The sequence below is a fragment of the Strix aluco genome, chromosome 4, assembly GCF_031877795.1.
Source record: "Strix aluco isolate bStrAlu1 chromosome 4, bStrAlu1.hap1, whole genome shotgun sequence".
NCBI classification, from domain to species: domain Eukaryota; kingdom Metazoa; phylum Chordata; class Aves; order Strigiformes; family Strigidae; genus Strix; species Strix aluco.
In genome coordinates, this window is record NC_133934.1 from 14,812,610 (window position 1) to 14,836,562 (window position 23,953).

At 41.7% G+C, this 23,953-nt stretch overlaps 1 protein-coding gene across 2 annotated transcripts; it reads right to left on the bottom strand.

Moving 5' to 3' along the window:
- Positions 1–3: 3 nt before the first annotated feature.
- On the bottom strand, positions 4–23,849 carry NSG1 (neuronal vesicle trafficking associated 1). 2 transcript variants are annotated; one of them, XM_074822114.1, is made up of 5 exons: positions 23,584–23,849; positions 22,871–23,021; positions 19,291–19,407; positions 7,910–8,020; positions 4–2,614 (listed from the first exon to the last, which is right to left on the bottom strand). In XM_074822114.1, the coding sequence occupies exons 2-5, from the start codon at positions 22,997–22,999 to the stop codon at positions 2,414–2,416; spliced, it is 558 nt and encodes a 185-aa protein (XP_074678215.1). In that variant the 5' UTR covers positions 23,000–23,021; positions 23,584–23,849; the 3' UTR covers positions 4–2,413. The 2 variants fall into 2 exon arrangements, with proteins under 2 accessions (XP_074678215.1, XP_074678216.1); XM_074822115.1 differs by lacking the exon at positions 7,910–8,020.
- Between the last annotated feature and the right edge of the window lie 104 nt (positions 23,850–23,953).

The following is a 23,953-nucleotide window of genomic DNA, read 5'->3' on the forward strand; positions in this document are numbered from 1 at the left end:
ATCTACGCTGTCTCAGGCTTTTATTTAATCATACCACTTCAGTACATAGTGATCATTTTGCACATGTATGACCTCTACTTCTAATCCTTTGAAACTACTTGAGTCAGAGATCAGGTTGATTTAATAGTAATAATAATGGTAAGAAGTCAGCTCAAGAGCTTTACTTCTAGGTGAAAAGAGAGAATACAACACAAACAGATTGTGCAGTCAAAAAGATGTTCTGAGATGTCCAAACAATGCCAAGGGATAGAAAATTTGAAAGCCCAACTCTTCAAAATACTAAAATTGGGAGCAATTTGTTAACTAAAACAAAAAAAACTCCCTCCTGTTAAATCAGAGGAAAAAGTGGTTTTGACTTGAAGAAGCATGAGCAATCTGTTTCTCCTAGATTGTAAAGCTTAGTATTTTTTAGTTATGAGAGAGAGAAATAAGTTGTTTCTCATCAGTATTTACTTGTGCATTAAAGTTTTTATTGTTCTAAATTTAAGGGGAGGAGATGTATCATGAATCATTTCTATGTAGGACAGTCTTGGGGAACAGATCTTTCCATCTTGTAAAATCTGAATGTCCTCTGTAAATATGTTGATATGAAATGTTTTGCTATCTCTCTGAAATGTACATTTCTATACATTATATGCAACAACCAACATCATCCTTACCCTTTCCTCTGCACAGAGTGAAAATGTCAGAAGTTACACATGAATTAATTGCACCCAATACAGCATATGCCTATTAGAAAATGCAAACATGGTATGTTTTGAGTATCTGAACATAAGCTTGAAATTTTTAAATGCAGAGAAAAAATTGGCACATAACTTATTGCTTTTTGTGCATACCGCATACCATAATGACTTAATCAAAAGCCTTCTACAGATAGATGGTGTAATGCATACTTCATATCAAACCTAGAGAATTAAGTACTAATGGTTATTTTTACTGTATTGGTAAGAAAGGTTGATAATTCTACTGAAGAAAAATAAAAGTAGAGCTTGACCATATTTGTTCTACTATAGATCTTGAGAAACAGCCCAAACTCACGTTTTCCCTTCATTTTTGTATAGTCTCTACCAAAAAAACCAAAAAAGGAACTTATGACATGTCCACTCCACCCTGTCCCATTCAAGTTACATGAACAAAAAGGTGACTTGCTTGCCCAGATGCTTCACACTTTTGTCTATTAAATGTCTTTTTTGTAATATATATTTAAGATTTATAATAAAAATGAAAACATGGTTTCACACAAAGAAGAGAGAAGTTTGTAATTACAATGGAACTTTAACGTGCATCCACAATACTATGTTCTTCTACATCTTTTCCCCTCCCAAGCCATACATAAAGTTCTATTCTTCACTGTTTCACATGTAGCTTTAAAACAGCCAGTTGTGTTATCTAATATGCTATTGTTTTCACTTGTGAAGCTGTGTTTTAAAAAGTATCAAACTGCAAAACCATACATAAATTGAAAGCTCTTTCTAATTAATAAAAAGGGAAAATGTTAATGTAATAAAGAGAAAATTTAGACATATTTCTCTGTTGTATCCAACAAATTACATAGTGGACTACATCTACTGTGAATAGGCTTTCTGCCTCTTAAGTATGATCAAAAGATGTTGTTTCTCATTAGAAGATCCTGAACTGTATTTTCACACTATCCTCAACATCCATCACTAAAACTGCCTGTGTTTTTCCATAATGTCTATCTAGTTTGTGTTTCAGTGCACATCCTTACCAAGATGCTAAAGCCACAGTGGAAATGCAGTTAAATCCTGTTGACAGCAATAATAAAACATTGAGCATGCCTTGTTGCAGAGAACTTCATTATCACTTACAAATAAACAACAGTAAAGAAAATGTAAGAAAAATGCTACCTGACAGTTTCTTTCTCCATACAAGTCATTACATTATGCCCTTGACATCAACGCTGACTATCGTTCTTGCTTGAGCCAAAACTAAACATTAAATATAGCTTTCAGCTAAACAAGAGATCACTCTAGTTATGGCTGGGGTGTTTCAGTTTGCAAAGTGACAAAGAATAAAAAAATTAATAAAGTATCAGTTCAGACAACAGAACACATGATTTATCTAAGGTCCAAGCCCTGGAAATCCAGTGAAGAAATCTGTCAGTATCCAATAAACTGCAAGAACGTATCTAACATTGGATTTTTTTTTTTAACATTTAAAATGGTGTCAAAGCTCTAAAGCAATGCTGATATGCACCTTGTTTTATGCCCATGAATGTTCTGCAGCAAGTTTTTGTTTTTGTTTTATTTGCAAAGCAGTATCAGCAAACAGAAGCAATTGCACCATAAACATGAGTAACCTCTAAATTATCCATAATTATATTTAATGAAAAGTTCCTTAAAGTCCCTTAGTTACCTTCAAATGACATAGTGTTAATAATTAGCTTATCATACTAAGCTGATTTCTCAGCAGCTTCAGTCTCCTGTTCAGATAGTTTCTCTTCTGACAGTACTGTCATCCACGGGGACACTGAGCGCGTGATGGTTTGTTTGGCCAGATTGTAGTGGTTTATGACTGTGTAAAATTTCCCTCGAGCACTGGAGTCTTGTTCAGAGTAGTAGTTTTCCAACCCAGCTGGAATGCATTGATTATTCTGAAAAGAAAATCCATCAGTTAGATTACAGATATGGCCCCATTCACACCAAAAGTAGGTTAGGGGGTTTTTTTCTTTTCCTTTTAGTCTAAGCCAACATTTACTTTCTGTGAGTCAAGATGCAACATGCAGCAATTAACTACAGTGTTGTCCTACTGTGTTCAAAATGTTCTTCCCTGGAACCCTTAAACTACTCGTGCATTTGCCAGGAAGACCAATCTGGGTTTATGTGTCAGAATAATTAACATACAAGAAACATGCCTGCCTAAAATTATTTTTAAAAGTATTCCATTTCTAGTTCCAGCTGTATGTTGCTGTTTTTTCCTCCCCACCTAGTTCCAACTGTTTGGTCTACAGCTGCAGGTGTCTGCATCCTTTAACACGGCGGTTTCAGTCTGAGGGACAGATTAATACAGATATATTGGTGCCAAGGTATGAACAGTTTTACAGCCCAGTAAGACAGACATACAGGGAGAAGAACATTGGGTGTGGCCAAGCTTATGTGGAAGTGTGTACACACATACAAAATACTTCACTCTTGGTGACTGTCAGAAAGATGTAGCCAACAGCAGGCTTTGAAAAAGCTATCTTTAGCTGTGGGACTACATTATTTAATTTCCCAGAAGCGCAAGAGCATAGAAACTGCTAGATGCTCAGAGCTTTTGAAAGTGAAATAACCTGATTTGGAGAGTTAAAACACTAAGTAGGATCCAAACTTTGCTGTCATCTTAAAAACCAAAGTGAATGTGCATGTGCAGTGCATTAGTCAGCAAGTATCATCTAGCAACCCTTCCAGTGATGACGCAGTAAAAGCCTACGAAGCAGCTAGTTGCACTGAAGGAAAAAATTACTTTAACAACTCCCGTGACCCCCCAGGTTTTGCCCCAGAAGGTCACAGGTCTCTCTGCAGGTCCTCTGCTGCATCTGCCAGTCCAGGCAGTCGTGCCCAGTATTGCAGAGTGTTGGGGCAGTCACCTGGGCAACAGAATTGACCCTCTAAAATGTAAGTTATGAGTAGCTACAGCTTGAGGAAGAAATAAGTTTAATCATTTCTACTCTGACTGTTTTAAAGAGAAGTGGACTGAACTCAGTCTTTCTGCTTCCAGCACCAGAAGACTAAAATTTGTAATACTACAGCCCAGCAACTTTGAACTGCTACTGTTCTCATAGAATTTGTCAAACAGAACTTAATGGCAATTTCTGAGCACAAAAACACATGCAGCGATGTCACAGTTTTTAGCACCAGGTGCTATCTATCTCAAATGTGTCTACATTTACTTTTGGGTTGACTCTTGTCCTTGTCAGAAAAAAAAAAAAAAGACATAAATAGGCACCGGTAACAACAGTTTCAAATTATTGAAATCATAAAGCACAAAATGATTGGGGGACGATCCAGCAGTCTTGGCTTAATATAGATTTTGCATCCTAAAAATGTTGAGTGGAAAAAAAAAAAAAGCATCAAACAGTATGAAAGAGAAAAGGATGAGCTGCCAAAACCACAGGCCTGGAGGTAGTCTTATGAACCTGCCTGCCCCCGATGAAGACAATCTTGTGGGAAATTTGACTGCTGAAAGAAGACTCGCCATCACAAGACTGACAGTCCTCCCATGGAGGTGACACCTCACCGGTTCTAACCTGCTTGTGTGACAGAAGCCTTGATGTGTGTCAGACTCCCAACAGTGCTCAGAATTACCACGTCCGCCCAGGTTCAGTTTAGTTGTTATCTTTTGTTAAGGTAGCAGCCAGGGCAAATCCTCCCTCACAGTTTTGTTTGAGGTAGCCCTACAAAGCAGACGGGATTTAACCCCAGCTAAGCAAACGCTTGTGCCTAATCAGCACTGTTCAGGTCAACAGAGGTTTCCCCATGGTCATAATCGTCATATATGCCAGCTGCAAGACTGAGACCTAGATTTAAAAAAAAAAAAAATCCAGGAATCTGGCACAGAGCTATCTGATATGCATGTTCACCTACATCAACCATGCTGTCTTCTGTAAGTATTATCCATGCTTCATCTGGGATAACTGACACTACTTCTGATGTGATAAAATGACTAAAAAGTACATAGATATAGAGAGCTTTGTAGTGATTGTTTCACCCAGTCATGGGATGTAGTCCCAATTTTAAGTATTTAAAACGGGGGAAGGAACACAATCCATTGATCTAATGACAACTGCCAAGGAAATTCAAGCAAATATTAGTGCTGAAGACAAGCCAAGATTACTGCCAGTCTAAAAACATGCCACAATCTCGTGTTGCTTTTAGAAGCAATTTGCTTTGTAACAGGCAAATGACTCAGTAATGTTATTTTTTGTGGCCACAAACATGCAGAACATCTGACAGAAGACCCTGAAGAAACACAAAGCAGAGTTTCCATCTTGACTGCATTTTTGCTGCTGGGATTTCATGCTTCCAGAAAAGACAGGAAAAACCTCCCCTTTTACTCACTGCTCCTTGTGTACTGCCGAAGGACAGCCCCCTTTGCTTGGCTCCTAACCCAGGCAAGCCATGCAGCACCCAGGAGCAACTGAGTAATGGGAACTGGTGGCAATTCTCATCCTGCCGCTTGCCTGAGACCTTCAGCTTACACAGAATATTTATCTCCATCCTTTTTATTTGTTTCCATGGTTCCCAGATGAGAGAAGTAACAAGGAAGGCCATGCGGACAAACTGGGATGCTCCAGAGTGAGTTGCCAGTCTTTTGTTTCTTTCACAACCCTTCTATTTCAGAACCTAGTTAAGGGTTAAGGCCTTTGATGCTGGAGAAAACCCTGGCTGCCAGTCTATATCTGGCTGTATTAAGATGACTCCTTTTGTTCCTCTGACATGAAGACCCCAGTGGTATTCACTTACAAATAGCATTTTCTGTCACATTAACTTCGCTGGGTCAGTAATTCCAAACTTAATAGATGATGGTGTTGTCTTTAATGCATTGAAATTGTACTGTCCATGAGCCTGACAGAATGCAGGTGCCTTGACAAGGAAAGCTAAAGGGTGCAGATGCAGTATGGAGTATACTGAAGCCCTGGAGAAATTCCTCCAGGATAGAAGTGCACTCAGGTCTTCGGGGAAAACTCTGGTGACTCTCACCAACAGCCAGTAAAGAGTGCTTCAGAGGAGTGATCTACACAACAGCAGTATTAGGGCTGTGTCAGAAAGCTTGGGCAAACACAAAACTGAGACTCGAGCAGTTTAAGATTGCTGTGCAAAGGACGACGAGCACGTTTTTAAGCACACCTTCAAGCCCTGGATGCGCAGGAGAGCAGAAAGGCTGAAAACATTGAAACCTTTGGAACTGCTCCACGTATGAGAGCATCAAAGCAGAGAAGAGTGACTCACAGCTGTGGTAGCGCAGCCTTCATGCAGCAATTCCCATGGTACCAGGCTTCCTGAGGCAGGGGACACCTTTGCCCTTAACCAGGAAATCCCATCAGCATCCAAAGCCTGGGGACATCCAGGCCAGAGAATGTTGTTGAGTCCACCTGAAGCACGAAGCCAGTCCACAGCGGCACTGGTCACAAGGTGACAGACAACTTCATCCCTCTGAGGACATCTGTGCCAAGCTACGCCATGACGTATTAGGGACTCTCCCAAAAAAAGATGCAAAGGCAACAAATACAAATTCATGTCAACACTGCTAGTTTCAGGCCTTGTGTCATTTGCTAACGTGTTTATCCTGTAAAACTCTTGGGCTGCATGACCAAAGATGCTGTCTCCTGGCATTATGCCAGCAAGCAGCTAGGAAACAGCCTCCACAAAGCCCCACACTGGAAGACAGCAATAGTAGAGCAGCCCTGTGTATGTGCTGCACCTTAAAAACAAAGCATGAGCTATGGGACATGCTGCCCAACTTCTGTTTCGCACACAGGGCCCTAAGGAGAGAAACCCAACCAGATTCTGTTCACAGTGTAACTGAAATATAGCTAAGAAACTGTTTTCCCCTTAAATATTTGCGACACTAGGAAGAAAGGACAAAGGAAGCCAAAAGGCTGCAATTCGAAGGAGAGGACAAAGTGGTATGAAAGGAAGCAGAAGCAGCAGACTGTTACTAGGCTTATGACAGGAGCACGTAACTGGCCATTCCTGTCAAATCAGGATCACATCAAGATAGGCTCGGTAGGAACATACAGTCCCTACCCCAATTGCTCAAAGCCAAGAGAAAGCTTAGAAAAACAGGGCTATCATCCCATGAGACATGAGCACAGTGGGGTTTCAGCGCTTGTCTGAGACAACACAAAAAACCAACAGCAGAACCCCAAGCTGGATCTCCTGGGTTACAGCCAAGTATTCTAACCACAGTATCTTTTGCCCTTGAACCAAGGGAAAGCAGTAACCTAAAGCTGAATGCTTGGAGCTAAGTCAGTCCAGCGAGGGCATCAGTGATTGTAACCTTGGACTAGATTCTTGTAAGGTATTCATGTGCCAGAAGAGACAGAATCAGAAGTCCTGAACAGGATCATCAAGGAGAGCTGAGGCAGCCATTCCTTCTTAAATCCTTCTGAAGATCATTTCATTCATTATGTGACTAAATATTCTTAAAAGATTAGAGGGAAGAATGCCATCATTACTGCTACTTTTCTTATCTAATTACAGCCAAGTTCAACCCTGCTAAATTTACAACAGAGACATCAATGTTACCTTTCTGACTTTCAGCCCAGGTCATAGCTGAGGAGCCAGCACTACCATCTCACACAAATGAAGGGAGCCCCAGCCTCCTGTTCAGTTAACACAGTAATTTTTCCAATAAATGTGTTTTCCCTTTTTTGGCATCACTTTTGGCCTGTGACAGTAGGGCTCAGAGGTCACTGTTCTAGAACAAGAAGTTCCTTCTACAAAAATAACCCTACGGTAACTCTTACGGCTACTCTTAATAAGAACATCACTCCACAGTTTCATTGACACACATTCCAGAGTAATTTTTTCTCCAGGTTTTATCATTCTCTTCTTTCCTAAGACACATGAATTTGGAGGAACATGCAACATTAAACCATATGACCGAAATGAGGGCTTTGTCCAGACAACTGCAGGTGAAGTAGGTTTGAAGGACACTGGTGTTGGGTCTTTTGCTGTATTTTCAGTGTTTAAAGCATTAGCAAAATAATAACATTATGAAAACTGTGCAATAGTGCAACCTCAATTATGAATTAAGCAGAATGAAACATAGCAGGAAGCACACTAACCTATGAAAACAAACACAAATTTCTATGCAATACAGCATGACTTAATCAAGGTTATGCAAAAAACAACACAGAATATTAGATAATCTTCTATTTTTCTAGAATGCATACACAATTTACCTTGAAAACAAATCCTTCTGGACAGGTATGATCATACTTGTAAACCTTGTAGACTACCAGAAATACAACACAAGTTAAGAATGCAAGGGCAAAAAGGACCAGCACAGTTACCTGTAAAGAAAAATAAAATATGTTTATGTTAGTAATGCACTGCTTATTATACTGCTGTTTGTTACTGTAGGCAGCTATGAACGCACTTTACAGTAAAATCAAGCAAAGGATAAAAACAGCTTCTTAATCATTGAGGGAGAACAGGGAAGCAGTACATAAGTGCTTCTACCTCCCTCTTCTCAGAGAAGAAAGCGGATGATCTGGTCAGTGGCCCATCGCCTCTGTACTGCAATGCTTTTTTGGCTGCAGTTCTGTTCAGTGCACACATGAGGCCAGAAGGACACATCGAGGTAGCTCAGGTCTGCTGCTTTTTCAGTATTTGGATGATGTAAGTGTAAAGTCTAGTTTATGTCAGCTGGTAAGCATGTTTGTTTTCCCTGTGCCTGTTTGACAATGGAATCAGGTGACAGTAAGTTAGCACAGGTGTCATCCAGAGAATACAAAGGTGACTCTACCAGGGCAAGGAGAAAGTAACATCTGCCCTCTCTCATTAGGATGAGAGTTTGTTGTACCTCCTACGAATGTATGGATAGTTACACCAGTAGTCTGTATGCTTGGTTGCTCAATGGTCCTTAATGTATAGGTTGAAACAGTTCTACTTCATCACACGGAGACTCTACATTAGTTCACTGCCACATCGGGCTAGCCTTGAGAAGTTCTGTTGCAACCCTTTCCACAGTGCTCAGAGAAGCCTTTACAGACCACGTTACATGGCACTGACTTCTCGCCATGTCCTTAAGGACCTCTCTGGTCCCGAGTTTGGGCTGGAGGAAAATACAAAGCACACCTTAAGTTGAATCTGAAGACAGTGTCAGTATCAAGCTAACCTTTCCCAGGAATAAATTCCAAGCAGCTGGAGACCAGCAGCATTTTAGGTGAGACAGGAGACAGAACTACCTGCTGACAAGAGAAAGCACAGGATTTTGGCCTAGCAGTTACACTGCAAAGCTCCCTAATTCAGACCCATTTTTGTGGAAGCTGTGAGCTGAGTAAATAGCATTCATAACCTGGGAGAGTGTTCCAGATGTGTGTCCTTCTTATTCTAAAGCTTCTGATAAACAAATGAGTAGCTCAAGGAGATTACAGAGTAAGAGTGGTTGAGCCTTTTTTTTTTTTGGCAAGTTAGAAAGAAGCCAGCATGCACTACAGCATAACAGAAACAAACAAGATTATGTAATTAATTAATTAAAACAAAGTATAGTATGATCTAAATTTTAAAGGAAGACAAGTAAGCCAGCTATATACATCTCCTGAAAAGAGAATTTAGGTACATCAGGGTCAATTATGCAAACAAGAATAATCTGGTATTTGAGAAAGCAACAAAAAAAATTCTAGCTTTGCCTCTTGGTCAAAAAAACCATGACACACTCCCTTTATGACAAACCCCAGCACAAACAGGATTTGCAACACTGCAAACTGCATGGGGCAGTGGGACTGGTACACTGAAGGACTGAGATGAACTTTTAGGGACTTCATGCTGGGAAGCGAACTTCACCATGGGCAGACAACAGTGAGTGCTAAATTTCCTGGCTGAAACAAGGTTGGGGAGCATTGTGTGCTGCTGAAGCCAAGGATTTTACAAGGATATTTGTTAGATGGAAAATAAGCAAAAAAAGGAGGACCAGAGGCAGGGAGAAGTGCAGATCAGAAAGTAATTTAGCAGAAGAAATGTAGATATTAATGTAACAATGACAACTGAAATGGGACACGGAGCAAAGGACCTTTCTGGTTAATAGCAACATCTTCAGTTTCTCAGAACAGTCACTGATTACCAAAAAAACCCAAACATGTCCTTAACCTCCATCACACTGACATCAATTTTCACATCCAATTATTCTTTCCCCAAGTTTATTACTCATGTGCATACACAGAGGTTAACATGGATAGATCACTCTGTCTTGCCAGCCTCATGTTTTCTGCTCACATGTCCCATGTCTCAGCACGTTCTGCATGAATCCAAGAGATAAAACACATTTTCCTTTCTGGTCATTCTTTGTGGCCCAGTTTAATAACAAACAACATACCCACCCCATTCCCGGCCAAACTATGCCCTAGCTCATATGTTTTTAATCAGGCCTCTCCCTTTTTTCTTCCATGGGTGTTTAGGGCCCCTTCCCGTATTTCCTCAGCTACCCCACCCACATGTGCTTCACGCTCTGGCTTGGCCCAAACCTTGCATCCCACCTTCCATAACGAGCCTTAATCTCTGTTCTCCCCTCAGAACTGTCCTTGAACTCCAGGTTCTAGGAAAACTGACCTTTCTCCCTTAAGTTTGCAGTTCCCATTCGGGGCTCCTTGTCCCGCCTCCCTAACACCTTGCTGGTATCTCTAAGTCGCACACACTGCCTGTGTCACGCTGTACCTGTATGCAGATGCCCCACCAGGCCAAGGAGCCCCAGCCATGCCTGGGCCCCAGCCCTTCTTCCCCCACTGAGCTCCAGCTGCTGCCGGGTAGCACGGGAAGATGAGGAACCAAAACGGCGGGAGCACTCCAGCCAGCCCCAGCAGCTCTACAACACACACATGGCCCAGTCCAAGTTGAAGGTTTTGGGTCATTCACTTCCCACTGACTCAAGGTGTGTGTTATACCGTTCCTTTTGCTGACAGTCACAGCTCTTTCCCTTAAGAGAAGAAAGGGAAAAGACAGACTAGAAAGTGGGGATAGAAAAGATAAAATCCAGATGGGATTATTGCTGAGGCTTCCACTGCCCTACAAAATATATTCCACACAACCTTCAACAAAGGTTGCTCCCTCTAGGAGCACAGACCTGTGACATGGGACATGGACACCAAGAAGAACAACTGCTGTGGTACAGATCAATTCAGCTCACATTTGTCTTCTCCACAGATAGGAGTAAACAGTTTAAAATGCTTTGAAAAATATTCTCAAATCTCAAAGCATTTTAACCATATTCCCTGACCATCCTACTAGCAGGGAATAGTAGAATTAGAATATTATTTCCCAGTCGGAACAATTCTGACATACAGATGAGGCCTCAGGAACGTACTATAAAGCTAACATGCTATTTTGTAGTTGAGACCAAATATTAGACAATAGAAAAAGATTTTTATTTCCACAATCACTGCGGGAGCACTCTCTTCAAGGCTCTAAACTGTTCTGGAAAGTAATTACGTTTTCGGAAAGAAGTCAAAAGCCCAGTGTTATGCAGATTGCTGGAGCCTGGCAAGTTGCAGAGCCATAACCTCAGGGCTGATTTGCTGAGACATGGAGCATTTATCTGTTTCAGCAACCTATGTGGAGCTGTGAGTTCTCACTGCTCATAGGAGTCACGTCCAGCATGGTTCTTCCATTGCCACACAAGAAGCCACTGGGAAGAGCTCTCAGGGCTCCTGGTTCATAATTCTCATGCAATCTTTCTCTTTCACTTACTGTATTTCCTAATGTTATTAATTTTGGTATTGACATGTAAATTTTTACTTTCATTATCTCCAATAATTTGCAATCACACTCCATTTGCAAATCCCTAATCAAGTAAGATCTTGTCTCCTTCCTATTAGGAGAGAAGCTCCCTGCTCTTCAGGATATGAGTAACTTCTATTTAAGTAAAGGACAGTCACACATACAAACACCACAGATGGAAAGAAATCCATCACTGGATTCCAAGGTGATCACAATCACCTATTAATCCAATCCAAAACTTCTCCCTTGTAAGCTGAAAATCCTTCTCTTCCCTCTAATAGCCATTTTCCTTTACTCTCCTAATAACTCACCACTGACGGTCCACAGTTGTCAGATCCCCAGCTTCTCTCCCTCACCAGTAACACAGTGCGACCCTACCTCTCTGCCTCACCTTCAGAGTGCTCTCCTCCCAGATGCTTTCCAGAAATAAAAGCATAAAAAGAGGGAAGGCAACAAGCTGCTCTTTAGACCACAAGCACTACCAAAGCTGTCATTTTATTGCTTTCTTCCACAGCAACTTTGCACACTCACTATAAACTACAGGAGTTATTCTCTTCTTCCTACCAAGGCACTAGCAGCAACTTGCCCTCTTCCTCTGTTCAAGGTAGGAGAGGATGCAATGCATGCGCAAGCACCACTTCCTCTCTTCTGGATGGAAATCTTGAATCTCCTCTCTGTGGTAGCCATCTGGCTGAGTGCAGGACCCACACAGTGGGAGCAGAAGTCTCTTGAATTACTATGATTATTCACTGCCATGTACATCCTGCATAACTCCAAGGTGACTGTCACACCACATGAGTGATGGGCTTTTAAAATATTTTTTAGGAAATAACTACAAGATAGCACAAACAACCATTTATTTTAACTAGGAACTCAGAGTGTGGTTTTGTTTTCATCTTGAGAGTGTCCTTTAAAGTTGGTTTTAAGGGGATCTGGCAGCAAAACTAAGTGAACAGAAAAGATGACAAGATATTATGTATGTGGCAGATTTTTGAATAGATTGTAAGTGAAGAGCAGAAGGACAACGTCTAGTCAGAAGCCATTACAGTAATCGAAATGAGAGATGACTAATGAATGAAGTGTACCCACAGCAAAAAATCCCTGTCTTCAGACTCTGTAAGCATTTAGCGGAACAAAAGAACTCCCCAGATCTGACAACTACACTAACATGCAAACAGCCCATGATAAGGCCTTACCATCAAGATCTGCTAGATCTTCCCAACCAGTCCGTCCTACTTTGCTACAGCTGCAAAACACCGCAAGCTGCATTTTCTCTGCCTATTTACTGCAGTCTGCTCTTTCCTCACTTCTCTAACATTTATTGTGCTCCCTTTTTAACCAAGCTGGAATATCACAGCAACATTCATCAATTGCACCAACTGTGCCTGCTTCTCTTCACACCCCTTCTTGGTGCCTGTCCCTTTCTGAACAAATTACAAGCCATGTTTCAAGGCATGCAAAAGTCTGCCCCTTTTGCTCCCCTTAGCTCTATCTCCTTCCGTCTTGCCTATATCCTACTGTCCCACTAAAGCCTAGGTGCCATCTGTTTTCCCTCTGCTTTCACCTCCACCTTTCTCATCATGCCTCCTCCTCTTGCCTGAAATTCTTTCATTAACCCACTCTTACCGTGCTGCTTTGCACCACCTTCCTTCATGCTTTTCCTTCCGTCATGTACCTTTCAGCACATAAACCCACCTAGGAGCATTCCTGATCTTGTAAGAAGTGGAACTGAAGTGGAACTAACAAGACATGCAGTAATTTTCACTGCTCAATCACTGGCGCTTGGTCACATCTCATCTCTGCTCTACATCTATGCATTATCTATTTCAATTGCAGCCTCTTAGGAACACAACTTTCATTTCTGATTTGTCTATAAAGTGCTAGGCACAGACTCAGTGCTAGCACCAAAAAAAAGTGAAGACATACATTTATAGAGCACCTTTCATATGAAGTGATTTACAACCAATTTATGCTTTGCTCACCAGTGAAATGCAAAGCTCTCTGGGATGAAATACAGCAACTCTGTACAACCATTTAGGACAGGAAATTAAGATTATTGCTATTCAATTTAAACTACAAGAGAATTTTAGGCAGGCAGACCGTAATTATAATAGATTGTGTCTGGCTACATCCCACAGACTGAAATTCCTAAAACATCACATTGACTTCCCTGCAAATGGCCATGACCTCCATTTCACCTCTCTCCACTAAAATCCTGCACCTCCAGCTGCACAATGCCCTCTACCAGCACCTCAGAGAACACTGAAATCAGCTCTCCATTTCCCCTAACATCCCTGCTTTTCCAAAAATATATTCTTGTTCGCTACTACCTGGGCCTGTCTCTAGAAGTTTACATGAAAAATATATCTGAAACCATGCACTTAAGGATTAAGAAATGTTCAATTTTAAATAAATGGCAACATGAAAGAAAAAAAGGAACATTCACATCTATACGTGCAACATTTGACTCATTCACCTACAGAGCAATCCAAATTATACAGAACAACTTGGTACACTTTCCCATACTTGCTACAGGAATATACATACATATACAAGATGACCACTGACTCAAAAGACAATCAGGTGCTTCATTTCAGAAGAGTATTTCTAACATCATATGTCATGTTTAGCTGTGTAACTGGTATCTATCTATTAAACTCCACTTCTTCACCAGAGTATTCCCATCAAACCTTTGTGCTCACAGAGGGTGATGGTTCTGGGGTAGACTGTACAGAAAAAGCAGGAGAAGTCAAGACTGTCCTCAAACAGAGATGACAAAGAGGAAGAGAGAACTGGCATAAGTACTTACCTGGAGATGACTGGGAGTAGCAGCAAGAAAGGCAGACAGATTCATGAAGGACAGTAACTGAAAGGAAGCTACAGACCCAGAGCTTATTAGCAGTGACAGTGCAAGACAACAGAATCAGCCTGCAAGGGAGTCAATTAACGAAACCTGAGGGAGATACTGTTAGGCCAAAACAGATAAGGCAGTGGCCTTGAGAGTCTAGCACTGTGGCTTAACACAGCGGTTCATGACAGTGCTCCCATCATCTTCCATCACATGGCACCATGTATTAGTTTCTTAACTGCAGAGATCTGAGGAAGCAGCGCAAGAAACGGTGTGGCCCTGAGATAAGAACTTTCTTACCTTCCCATACAAACCCAGAAGGTATTACTGAGGCCAGGAGAAAGGCTGGAAAAGGTTACTACAGAAGAGGAAAGGCTGTGTGTGTGTTACAGCTAGAGCACCCCAAAACATCTTCTGTATCACCAGTGTCACTGGTTCTAATCCAAGAAAAGGATTTCTAATGGATACAGTGGTAAAGAGTACCTGACTTAGAGCAGGGGAGCTGCTGTTAGGCACGCACTTTACTTAAATATTCCAGATCTGACTGTAAAAAAATTCCTTTTAGCCAAAAATTTAGCAGGAGGATTGTCAATGTCATATCAGAGAATTATAAAACATTTTAAAAAAATGGAAAAAAAGTTGCCATGCATTGCCTTCACTTACATCAATTGTTTTAAAATAGTGGTCACATTAAAAGAAGAATCTCCTTTATTTTTCTTACTTGAAGTAATAATGGAAAAATTCAAAGCCTGCCAAATGCTTACACTTGTGAGCAACTTTAATCCTGTGAGTAGTTGTACTGAAGAAAACAGAACTACTCCTGGCAGTAGTACCTGTCACTCTTCCAGCACTAAGTGACAGACAGGGAATATACTTAAGGAAGTGATATCCTGTGCAGGAATCAGCTGACATCTTATGCATCTAACAGACTTTTTAAGTGGGATCAAAGAACTACTCAACACACAGAGTAATCACACAGAAACAGAGAGAAGTATTTTCCTTGTCTCTGATTACTTTTGCAATAATAATAATCATTGGTATTACTAAGAACAGGTAAAAAAACTTGAGGCAGAAATATGTTTTAAAGGATGCCCCTTTAAGACAGATTAAAAATGGAGTATTTAAATATATGTTGCATACATTTTTTCAGTCTTAAAATGACCAGGTAAAACTGCAAGAACTGATTTTGAAAGGAAGTCTCAATTTCTATTCCATAACCTCATGCAGACATTTCAACAACTGCTTGCTACTTGATAGTACATGGCATGCACCATATGGTCTTACCACAGAAATAAGCTTGAGGCTTTGGCTCTGCAGTTAGATGTATGTAGAGATGTCAAGGATAAAGCCTGAAGAATTGAATTGCCTTTGAACAGAACCAAATGGTTGAAGGCATACCACAGCTTGGGTTTATTTAAGGGCTTGAAATTTATTGGGAAACATAAGTGTTTGCTTTCAAAATACTTCTGAATGTTCTTTATTCAGGTTTCCCTAAAGACAGAAAAAAACCCTCATGCTTTGATACAACAGACATTTTTTTAAATTGGTGTGTTTGTGCACAACTGCCAACTGTAGCCCAATTCAATGGGTGTCAGCACAGATCCCACTACAAAATCCAACCGGAGTTTGTAAAAATGCTGGTCTGTCAATGGGAGAAGCAAAGGTTTGCTTGGGTAACTGATACCATGATTTCTCTCCTGCAACAGCTTCCTCCTATGTCCAGATTCATAAGGCTCCTTTGAAATGACATTTCCAGCCTTGTTGTGTTATTCTGTACAATGGACAATTTACAGGAGAGAAAAATTTGCCTTGTTCAAAGCTGCTTTCCAGATGTGAAGCACCAACTCCCCACAGTAGACTACACTGTTCAAAGAACAAAAGCAAGACTTCTATTTCTCCATGAAAAATAATCTTCAGTGAAAAAATCACATCTTCCTTGGTGTGGTTAGTGCCATAAAACTAAATTAAGACAACAGGGTTCTCAGAATCAGGAAATCTTCACATTCTTATGACCAATTCCAATTTCAATTCAGAACATGGCTTCATACAGGAAAATTGTACTCGCAGTTTTCTTTGTAAACATTCTCAGCTATGTTGTAATAACTGTGGTAATGTGCACTGAACGTAGAAAATACATTTTATAACTTCTTATTCACCCAGCTGCTAAAACACCAAATGATCTACATGACATATGCACATGCTGGAGTTGCTTCATTTGTTATAATGTATAATTTCTCAAGAACAGCTTTAGATGATCTGCACTGCTGAATCCCAAAAATGCAATCTGCTTTGTCCTTATTTAAGGAGTGCATCTGAGAATACACATGTGAATTATTTGTAAAAATGACTGACTTTTTTTATTTTTAGCACAACATTTGGGCTGTGTCTTGTGGCAAGCTTATGCATCAGTGATGTACAATATTAAAGTCGTTAAAACAGCATCTGAAGCTTTTTTCATGAACACAAACCAAAGTCAATATCCCACCAGTTAAATAATGCATTTCATAATTATAGCAAATATTTAATTTTCAAACAAATATCCTTTTGCTCTTTCAGAATCAACAGCAGCAGTTAACATGATGGTTCACAATTAATAGGGACCCAGGAGAAAACCTCACACAATCAGTACTTTTCATCTACATATTTATGAGATTTCATCAATTATTCATGTTATATTTACTACTGGGAGTGGTGAATATGACAATCATCCCTGCTGGAGAACCAGTCAGTTCTCTTTAAAATGTTACAAGCAGCATAATTCAATTCTAAAACTGTTATATAGAGATTAAGGGACATTTTTAGGACCTGAATGTTCTGCATGAAACTATTGTTTTCAATTAACTGAACCACAATTTTCCTAATTGATCAACCCCCACACTCTTCTTCAGAAGCCTAGACTTACAGCCACAGTGTGAATCACCCTGCAATTCTCAAGAGATACCAAATCTTACTGAAACCTCTCTCTGATGCAGTAGTTACCTAGCAGCAAAACCTAGCAACCCTCTAGTACAAGATTAATCCCAGAGCGATCATCATAAAGTCATATCTAAAAGATATTTAAGTATGCCATCCAAAGGTATATAAAAATACAACACAAAAATGCTCAGGCTGTTCAGCTATACAGATTAGAAAAGACTACCCAACAGCACAATAAGCTATTTATTTGTTGTTCAGTGAGGTCTCATTTGCTCAGCTCTCCCAAGAAAGACAGAAAGAACCCAGATCTACAAAGGAACGCACAAAACATTTAGATGCAACTAAGATATTCAAAACCCTTCCTTATCTACCATTTAATGTTCGAGCAATAAAATCCCTTAGTCTCTACAGCTAGAGGGTAAGTGCAAAATTCCTCAGGTATAGGTTCTGTTCAGTTGCTCGGCACTGAAGTCCTAGCAGGGTACTCAAACTAAACACTTTCTCCCCTTTCTCTTCTACAACATAGTAAGCGTTTTCAGATCCCCTTGAGTGACCAGGACACACACAGAAGACAGACAGACATAAGTCCTCCTTGTTCTAAGCTGTCCATCTGCATCCTACCCAACAATATAGTGTGCACAACCCTCACCTGAGAGGAAGGGGATTACTCTCCAGGACTGGTATTATGGTGGCAGGAGGAGAGAGAACGTTAGTCACAATGTAGCAGTTTCCCTGAGGGATGGGATGTCCTTGCTCCAAATCAGGGAACAGAAAAACTGGAACTAGGTCTCTCACCTCAGTAAATCCCTGCCACACCCCATAATCTCTCTTACTAGCTCTCACACAGTTTACTGGGAATCTACATGCTTCACTGTCTGGCTGAAGACTCCACCAGGTGATCTGCACTTAAACCATTTGTCCTGGCAACACTCTGCAAAGTTCCTTTGCAATTGTAGCCTGAAGTGTCTAACTCCTCCTTGAGCTTTCCCTTTCTGTAGCATGCTCCCATTCCACAGAGAGCTGTATATCCACTTCTGAAGGTAGGCTTGGGCCTGGTCAGGCACAACAGACCTAGAATCTTTGGATGTGCCCTAAAACTATCATGCAAACAGAGGTTAGAAGTGTGCAACATAAGGAGAACCCACATCTTTACTGCAACTCTGCATTTTTCCCTCATACTAAACATTAGGCTTTCCGAATGCATTTGTACTTGTGCACCAAACAGTGTAGTGGCCTACTGTTTAAAAATGCTTTGCCATCCTTGGGTAAGACGCCAAATTAACAGCACCAAAAAGCTGTAGCCTTCCTTCGTTAAGAGAGTAAGTAGGAAAGCATGAGCAAAGTGCTAACTTTCCTGCTTTGCTTTACTGACACAGAGCATGAAAACCTATGCTCCAGTGAGAAGGGGGAAAGGTAATTCAATCTTTGCACCAGTTAAACTCTCAGCTTTCCTCTGGGACTCCTGAAGGGAGTAATAGGGGTGTGGACACTAAAGAGTAAATCTGAGTCAGATGCTTGCTGAACTGCCATCTGCCAGTAACGGCCGTCACCAAGCTGTAAGATACAATTGGACCAGAAAAATTGATAGCAAAGAGCTCTGATACACAACCCTGAGCTGCCAAGTCATACATTTTACTATAAAAAAAAAATATGTGATGGACTATGACAGCGCTTTTAAGAGGATGGCTTGGCCACAGTGAAAAATAAGAAGCCAAAAAGAAAACAAATACTCTTGTGGTTCTTGTTCTTCAACAGTAACAGGAGCTTTATCCATGCCATGAGAGCTACCTGCACGCAGCCCACATACACCCTGGCCAGCCACATTCTGAAACCCACACGCTGACAGAAGTGCCTTCTGAATTCATCTGCCAGTGAGGGATTACAAGCAATAACGCTGCAAGACTGGCTCTTGCTTCTAATTGCTAAATAGTGAACTATTATAACACTGAATTTATTTTTCTCATGTCCAACTATACACCCAACAGCTACTCAGTTACAGTCAGTTTTGACTATGATCAGCAATTGATTTTAAGCACTTATGTGAACACAACTGAGTCCTTAACAGCTTCAGATAGCACTGCTTACCTTAAATCTTTCTGAAACCCCTTCAGTGATGCTGATTGTGAATTCAGCTATTTTAGGAGTACGGAACTTTCCCTTCTTGCGATCAGGTTCATATTCTGTTTTCGTTTTGACCACAACCTTTAAAAAAAAAAAAAAAAAAAAATCAAAAAGCTGTCCACTGAAACTAGCCACAGGAATCTTATTTATTCGTTAACTCTTCTTTTACCCAATTACAAGCACATCTAGCACAGTATTCCACACCCCCCCAACTTTGTGTAGTTCTTTGGAAGCTGTAAGTTGTTATTTTCCCTGTCATGGCAATCCACAAAATTATCTCGCAAAGTGGTTTGGACAGACCTACAGGAAAACTTGTTATGCAACAGTTTCACAAACGTTCAATTTTTTCAGCCGTGGTGGTACTGTGCTGCTACACTAGGCAAACATCTGCTTAGCTCAAATTCAAATCACGAAGCTTCCCACTTTGCATAGTTTGAAAATAGCCACCTCCATTTGTTTCAGGAGATCCCATTAATGGGATTTCAAACTGGAGACCAATAGGATTGGAGACCATTATTGAAAAGTGCCCATAGAAACGTAGCAGATGATGATGTCACCAGTAGTTATGTTCTCTGATGGCAGGATTTTAAGTTTAGAAGTGAAATGACCCACCTAGTTGCTATTCACTAAGTGCTAGACTATAGCTCTTCACACTCTTATTTTAACATCTAACTTTTAAATTACCAGCTACAAGCAACAAAGTGCACACAAACCCTGGTGTTAATGAGATTTCTTGAAACCCAAGACTCTTTAACTTCAGCTTAAGTCCTTGCTATGAGCTACTGCCCCAAGCTACACAATTTAGCACCTTACCTTTATTCCTAAAATATTCATTACGTCAGTCATATCTCTCGTGCTCTCCCAGGCATTCTAAGTGTACAGAATTTTCACATACCTAACCTATTTGCCTCATTTTTGTCTTCTACAATTTTTTAGGATCTTTTTCAAAGTATCACTCTCAAGACAGGGTGCAGTTTATCTTACTGACTGGGCTATTAAGTTCTGCTCAATTTTCTCTGTTGTTCCAAAGAATAAATATCTAGACTCTTCTAGATTTTTAGATTCAGATTCTACCTTTAGAGCAGCCCGTGGTAGCGAGAGCAACTACACTATTCGGAAATTAAGATTGTTACAGGTAGCCAGGCACTGAAATTAAAGCCTTGGGTTCCCCTCTCCTCAATTCCCTGAAATGGTATCTAGAATGTGTATCTAGTACCTACTCAGTACCACAAAGCTTATTAGACACTTTTACAGCACATACATGTGACATAGGTTTAGAAACTATCTATTTTCAGCTGTAATTAATCAGATAATAATTGTTAACTATTTAACTTTACAACTGCCCAGCAGCATCATGGAAGTAAACTGTCTGAAGATTTTTGGACTGCTTTTTAAACATTTTACTTCCCTTCCTCCCCCTTTTACGTTGCATAATCTAAGGCAACTCAAATCACATTCAGCTGACACTGAACATACAGTTCTATCTGCTTGGTTATGTAATGTCTTCTTTTGTTTAACGTACCTAAATATGAATTTAAATCAGCTCATCCCTTTAATTTAGAAGCTGTCAAAATCATCAAATTCTTAGCGCTGTAGTCACTACTGTCCAAGAAGTTATGCTTCACTGCCATACCGGAGCCTTGTAAGCATAGATGTACGAAGTATGTACTCCTGTTCATTATACACAAGTGTCTCTGTACTTCAGAATTTGATCTGTGTGTCAATCTTAACTTATTTTCACATCAGTTGTTCTACTACTGCCTTTGAGTCCGTAGCAACCAGTGAAGACACACTGACATGACTAACCAGACAGATACAGAAGGAAAACGGTAGGACCAATAAACACATGGTTTTATTTTCTCCTTTATGTTTGCAAAAGGAAAGGAAAGTTAATATACAGATAGACAGTGGAAAGAGTAGAAGAGCCAATCAAATATTCCTTTAGTTTAGCTTCTAGCCTAGTTGCACATTTGTCTTCCTTCAAGGCAAACGCGGGTGAAGGTGGGAGGAGTTCCACCCCATTCTAATGGGAGCAGCCAGGCTGGCACAAACCTCCTGGGTTCACTACAGAGGCTCTGCTCAGGTTAAACCTATTACCATACAGGTCCCTAGTTCAGACTGCTGCCTAGCAGTGCAGTAACGTAACAAATTCCTTTGAATGTTGGTCCTTGGTAATCGGTTATATCCAGTCACCAGTTGGCAGGCCTATCAGACACAGCAAGACTTGTTTTAAAGCCTTAGGGTGTAATTTTGTCCTCAGCTACAAGATTTACACCCATGTAACCGAGGGCAGAAAATGGACCCTCAGGCTCTCTAACAGCTGTTATGGCTTATTGCATTTATGCCTGCCAACTGGTCACCACACATAACACAGAATGATATTGATAGCGATTAAAATGGAGGTCACAAATTTATTTGTATTGCCTACAAGCAACACTCTACCGAGGCAAATTTCACAAGCTAAAATTCTTTACCCCAAGACAAGATTACATGATTTTTATTGAGCTATGAGGATCGTATAGCTCTAGAAGTAGAATTGAACTCATGGAAGACACAATGCCAAAAATAAAAGTCAGCATGAAGGTACTACTGGCCATTTCCCAGTTAAATTTTGTATTTTTCAAAGACCACAAAGCTTTTTGCCAGATGCATGTGTGAGAAATGTGCAAGTAAGTAACCTACTAAAATAGGATACTGAAAAACAGGATACTGAAATATCTGAAAAAGTATCCTACTACCGTATGCCTTACCTATGGTAACACTTACTGAATGCTGTATTGCAAGAAGAATGAATGTATTTACAGGCTATCACATCACCTTCCTAAATCCTTAAAATTAAATCCTTAGTAATCAAGCCATATAACGAGGAATGCAGGATGCACACTTCCCTTTCAACCTGTAAGCAGCACGTTGGACTGTCCCCTTCCAGCACCAGAGCATCTGAATCACCTATCTGGAGGGTTTTGAACGAAGTAAGTTGCCAAGGAGAAAACTCAGTGGCCTGTTCTCATTTCATTATTTCAGCTTGTCTGGGGCTAGCATTAATCTCCTACTGAAGCACAGAAGGAACATCGAAGTTCTTTCTCTCTGGGGCCAGTCTGCCCATGCACATCTTGCAAAGAAATGAAGCACAGCTTTATCCCCCCTTCAGAGGGGCTTTTTCTGGACAGAGAAAATTCACATCCTTCATAGAGAATACACAGTACCTTCCAGATACAAAAAAAAAAAAAAATACAATACAAAGGGCTACGACAATACAGCATAGAGAAGCTTGCATTTATACGTTTATGTATGTCATGCAGCAGCACTGAAATCTATATATGCTTATTGCTAACATTTCCCACTACTTTATAATGTAAATCACTACTACCGGGTTTTCATTAGCTTAATTGTCAATTTTTTTCCTTAGAGGGAACTAGCATTCCTTAAAACACCCCATATTACTTGACATTGCTAAGCTGCTCGTTACACATAACCTATTCTTTTGTTGTTTGCCTGAGATTTGGGTGTGATTCTCCAGGGTGGAAACTAAAGCCTACTGTACCTTGTCAGGAGGTGGGAACTGGAGCTGATTGACATCCAGGGGTGTGATCAGGGGGATGGTATCAAATCCATCCTCCAAAAGGGGCTGCTTTGTGCTCTTCTCGCTGAAATTATTCCCCAGTTTCACCATTCTTCCAGGATAGAGGGATTTTCTGCTGGCACACACAGGCACACACGCACAGAGATGCAAAATGTCAGAAACTCGGGATGCACCAGACCTTTCCCCAGCCCCCGGGGAACCCGAAATATCTTACGGCAAGAAAAAAATCACGCGTTGATCGCTGTGACTCGGTTACATTTCGGCGTTTTGGGAAGTAAGAACGACGGCCAGCGCCTTTATTGTCAAAGTTAAAAAAAAAAACCGAACAAACCAACCACAAAACACACACAAACCCCAAAAGCAGCCCAAAACCCCCGACACATTAGCCCGATCCGAGCGGTGACTTCCCACACGGCCCCGCTGCGGCATCGTCCCTCAGCCCGCGGCACCGGGAGGGCTCCGGTGCTGGCCCCCGCCCCAGCCCCGCATCTCCCCGCCCGCCCAGCCCCGGCTCCCCCCGCTGCCGGCCCCCCGGAGCGGCGCCGTGCCCGGAGGGACCCCGCGCCCTTCTCCCGCCGCGCCCCGCCATGGCGCTCCCCGGCCTCCCCTCACGGGGGCTGAGGCTACGGCCCCCCGCGGCCGACGGGCTGGCGGGCGGCGCCGCCGCCACTCACCGCCGCGGCTCCCGGCCCTTCCTCGGGGGGCGGCGAGGCGTCGTTCCGCCGCGGCCCGCGCAGCAATGGCGGAGCGGGGGGCGAGGCGGCAGCTCTCCCTCCGCGGGGTGACTCTGGGCGGCCGCAGTGGCTGGGCCGTGACGCAACCGCCGCCTGGCTGAGGGCAGCTCTGGAGCAGCAGCACAAAGGGGCCCCGCGGGGATGAGGCGGGCGGCTCCCCCCAGCCGGCTACTGGCGCAGCGGCAGCAGGTGGAGGAGGAGGAGGAGGAAGAGGCGGCGGGGGGACGGGACGGGACGCGCCGCCCTCCGCGCCCCTCCCCTGGCACGGCACGGCACGGCACGGCACGGCGGCCGCCTGTTCCCTGCGCTA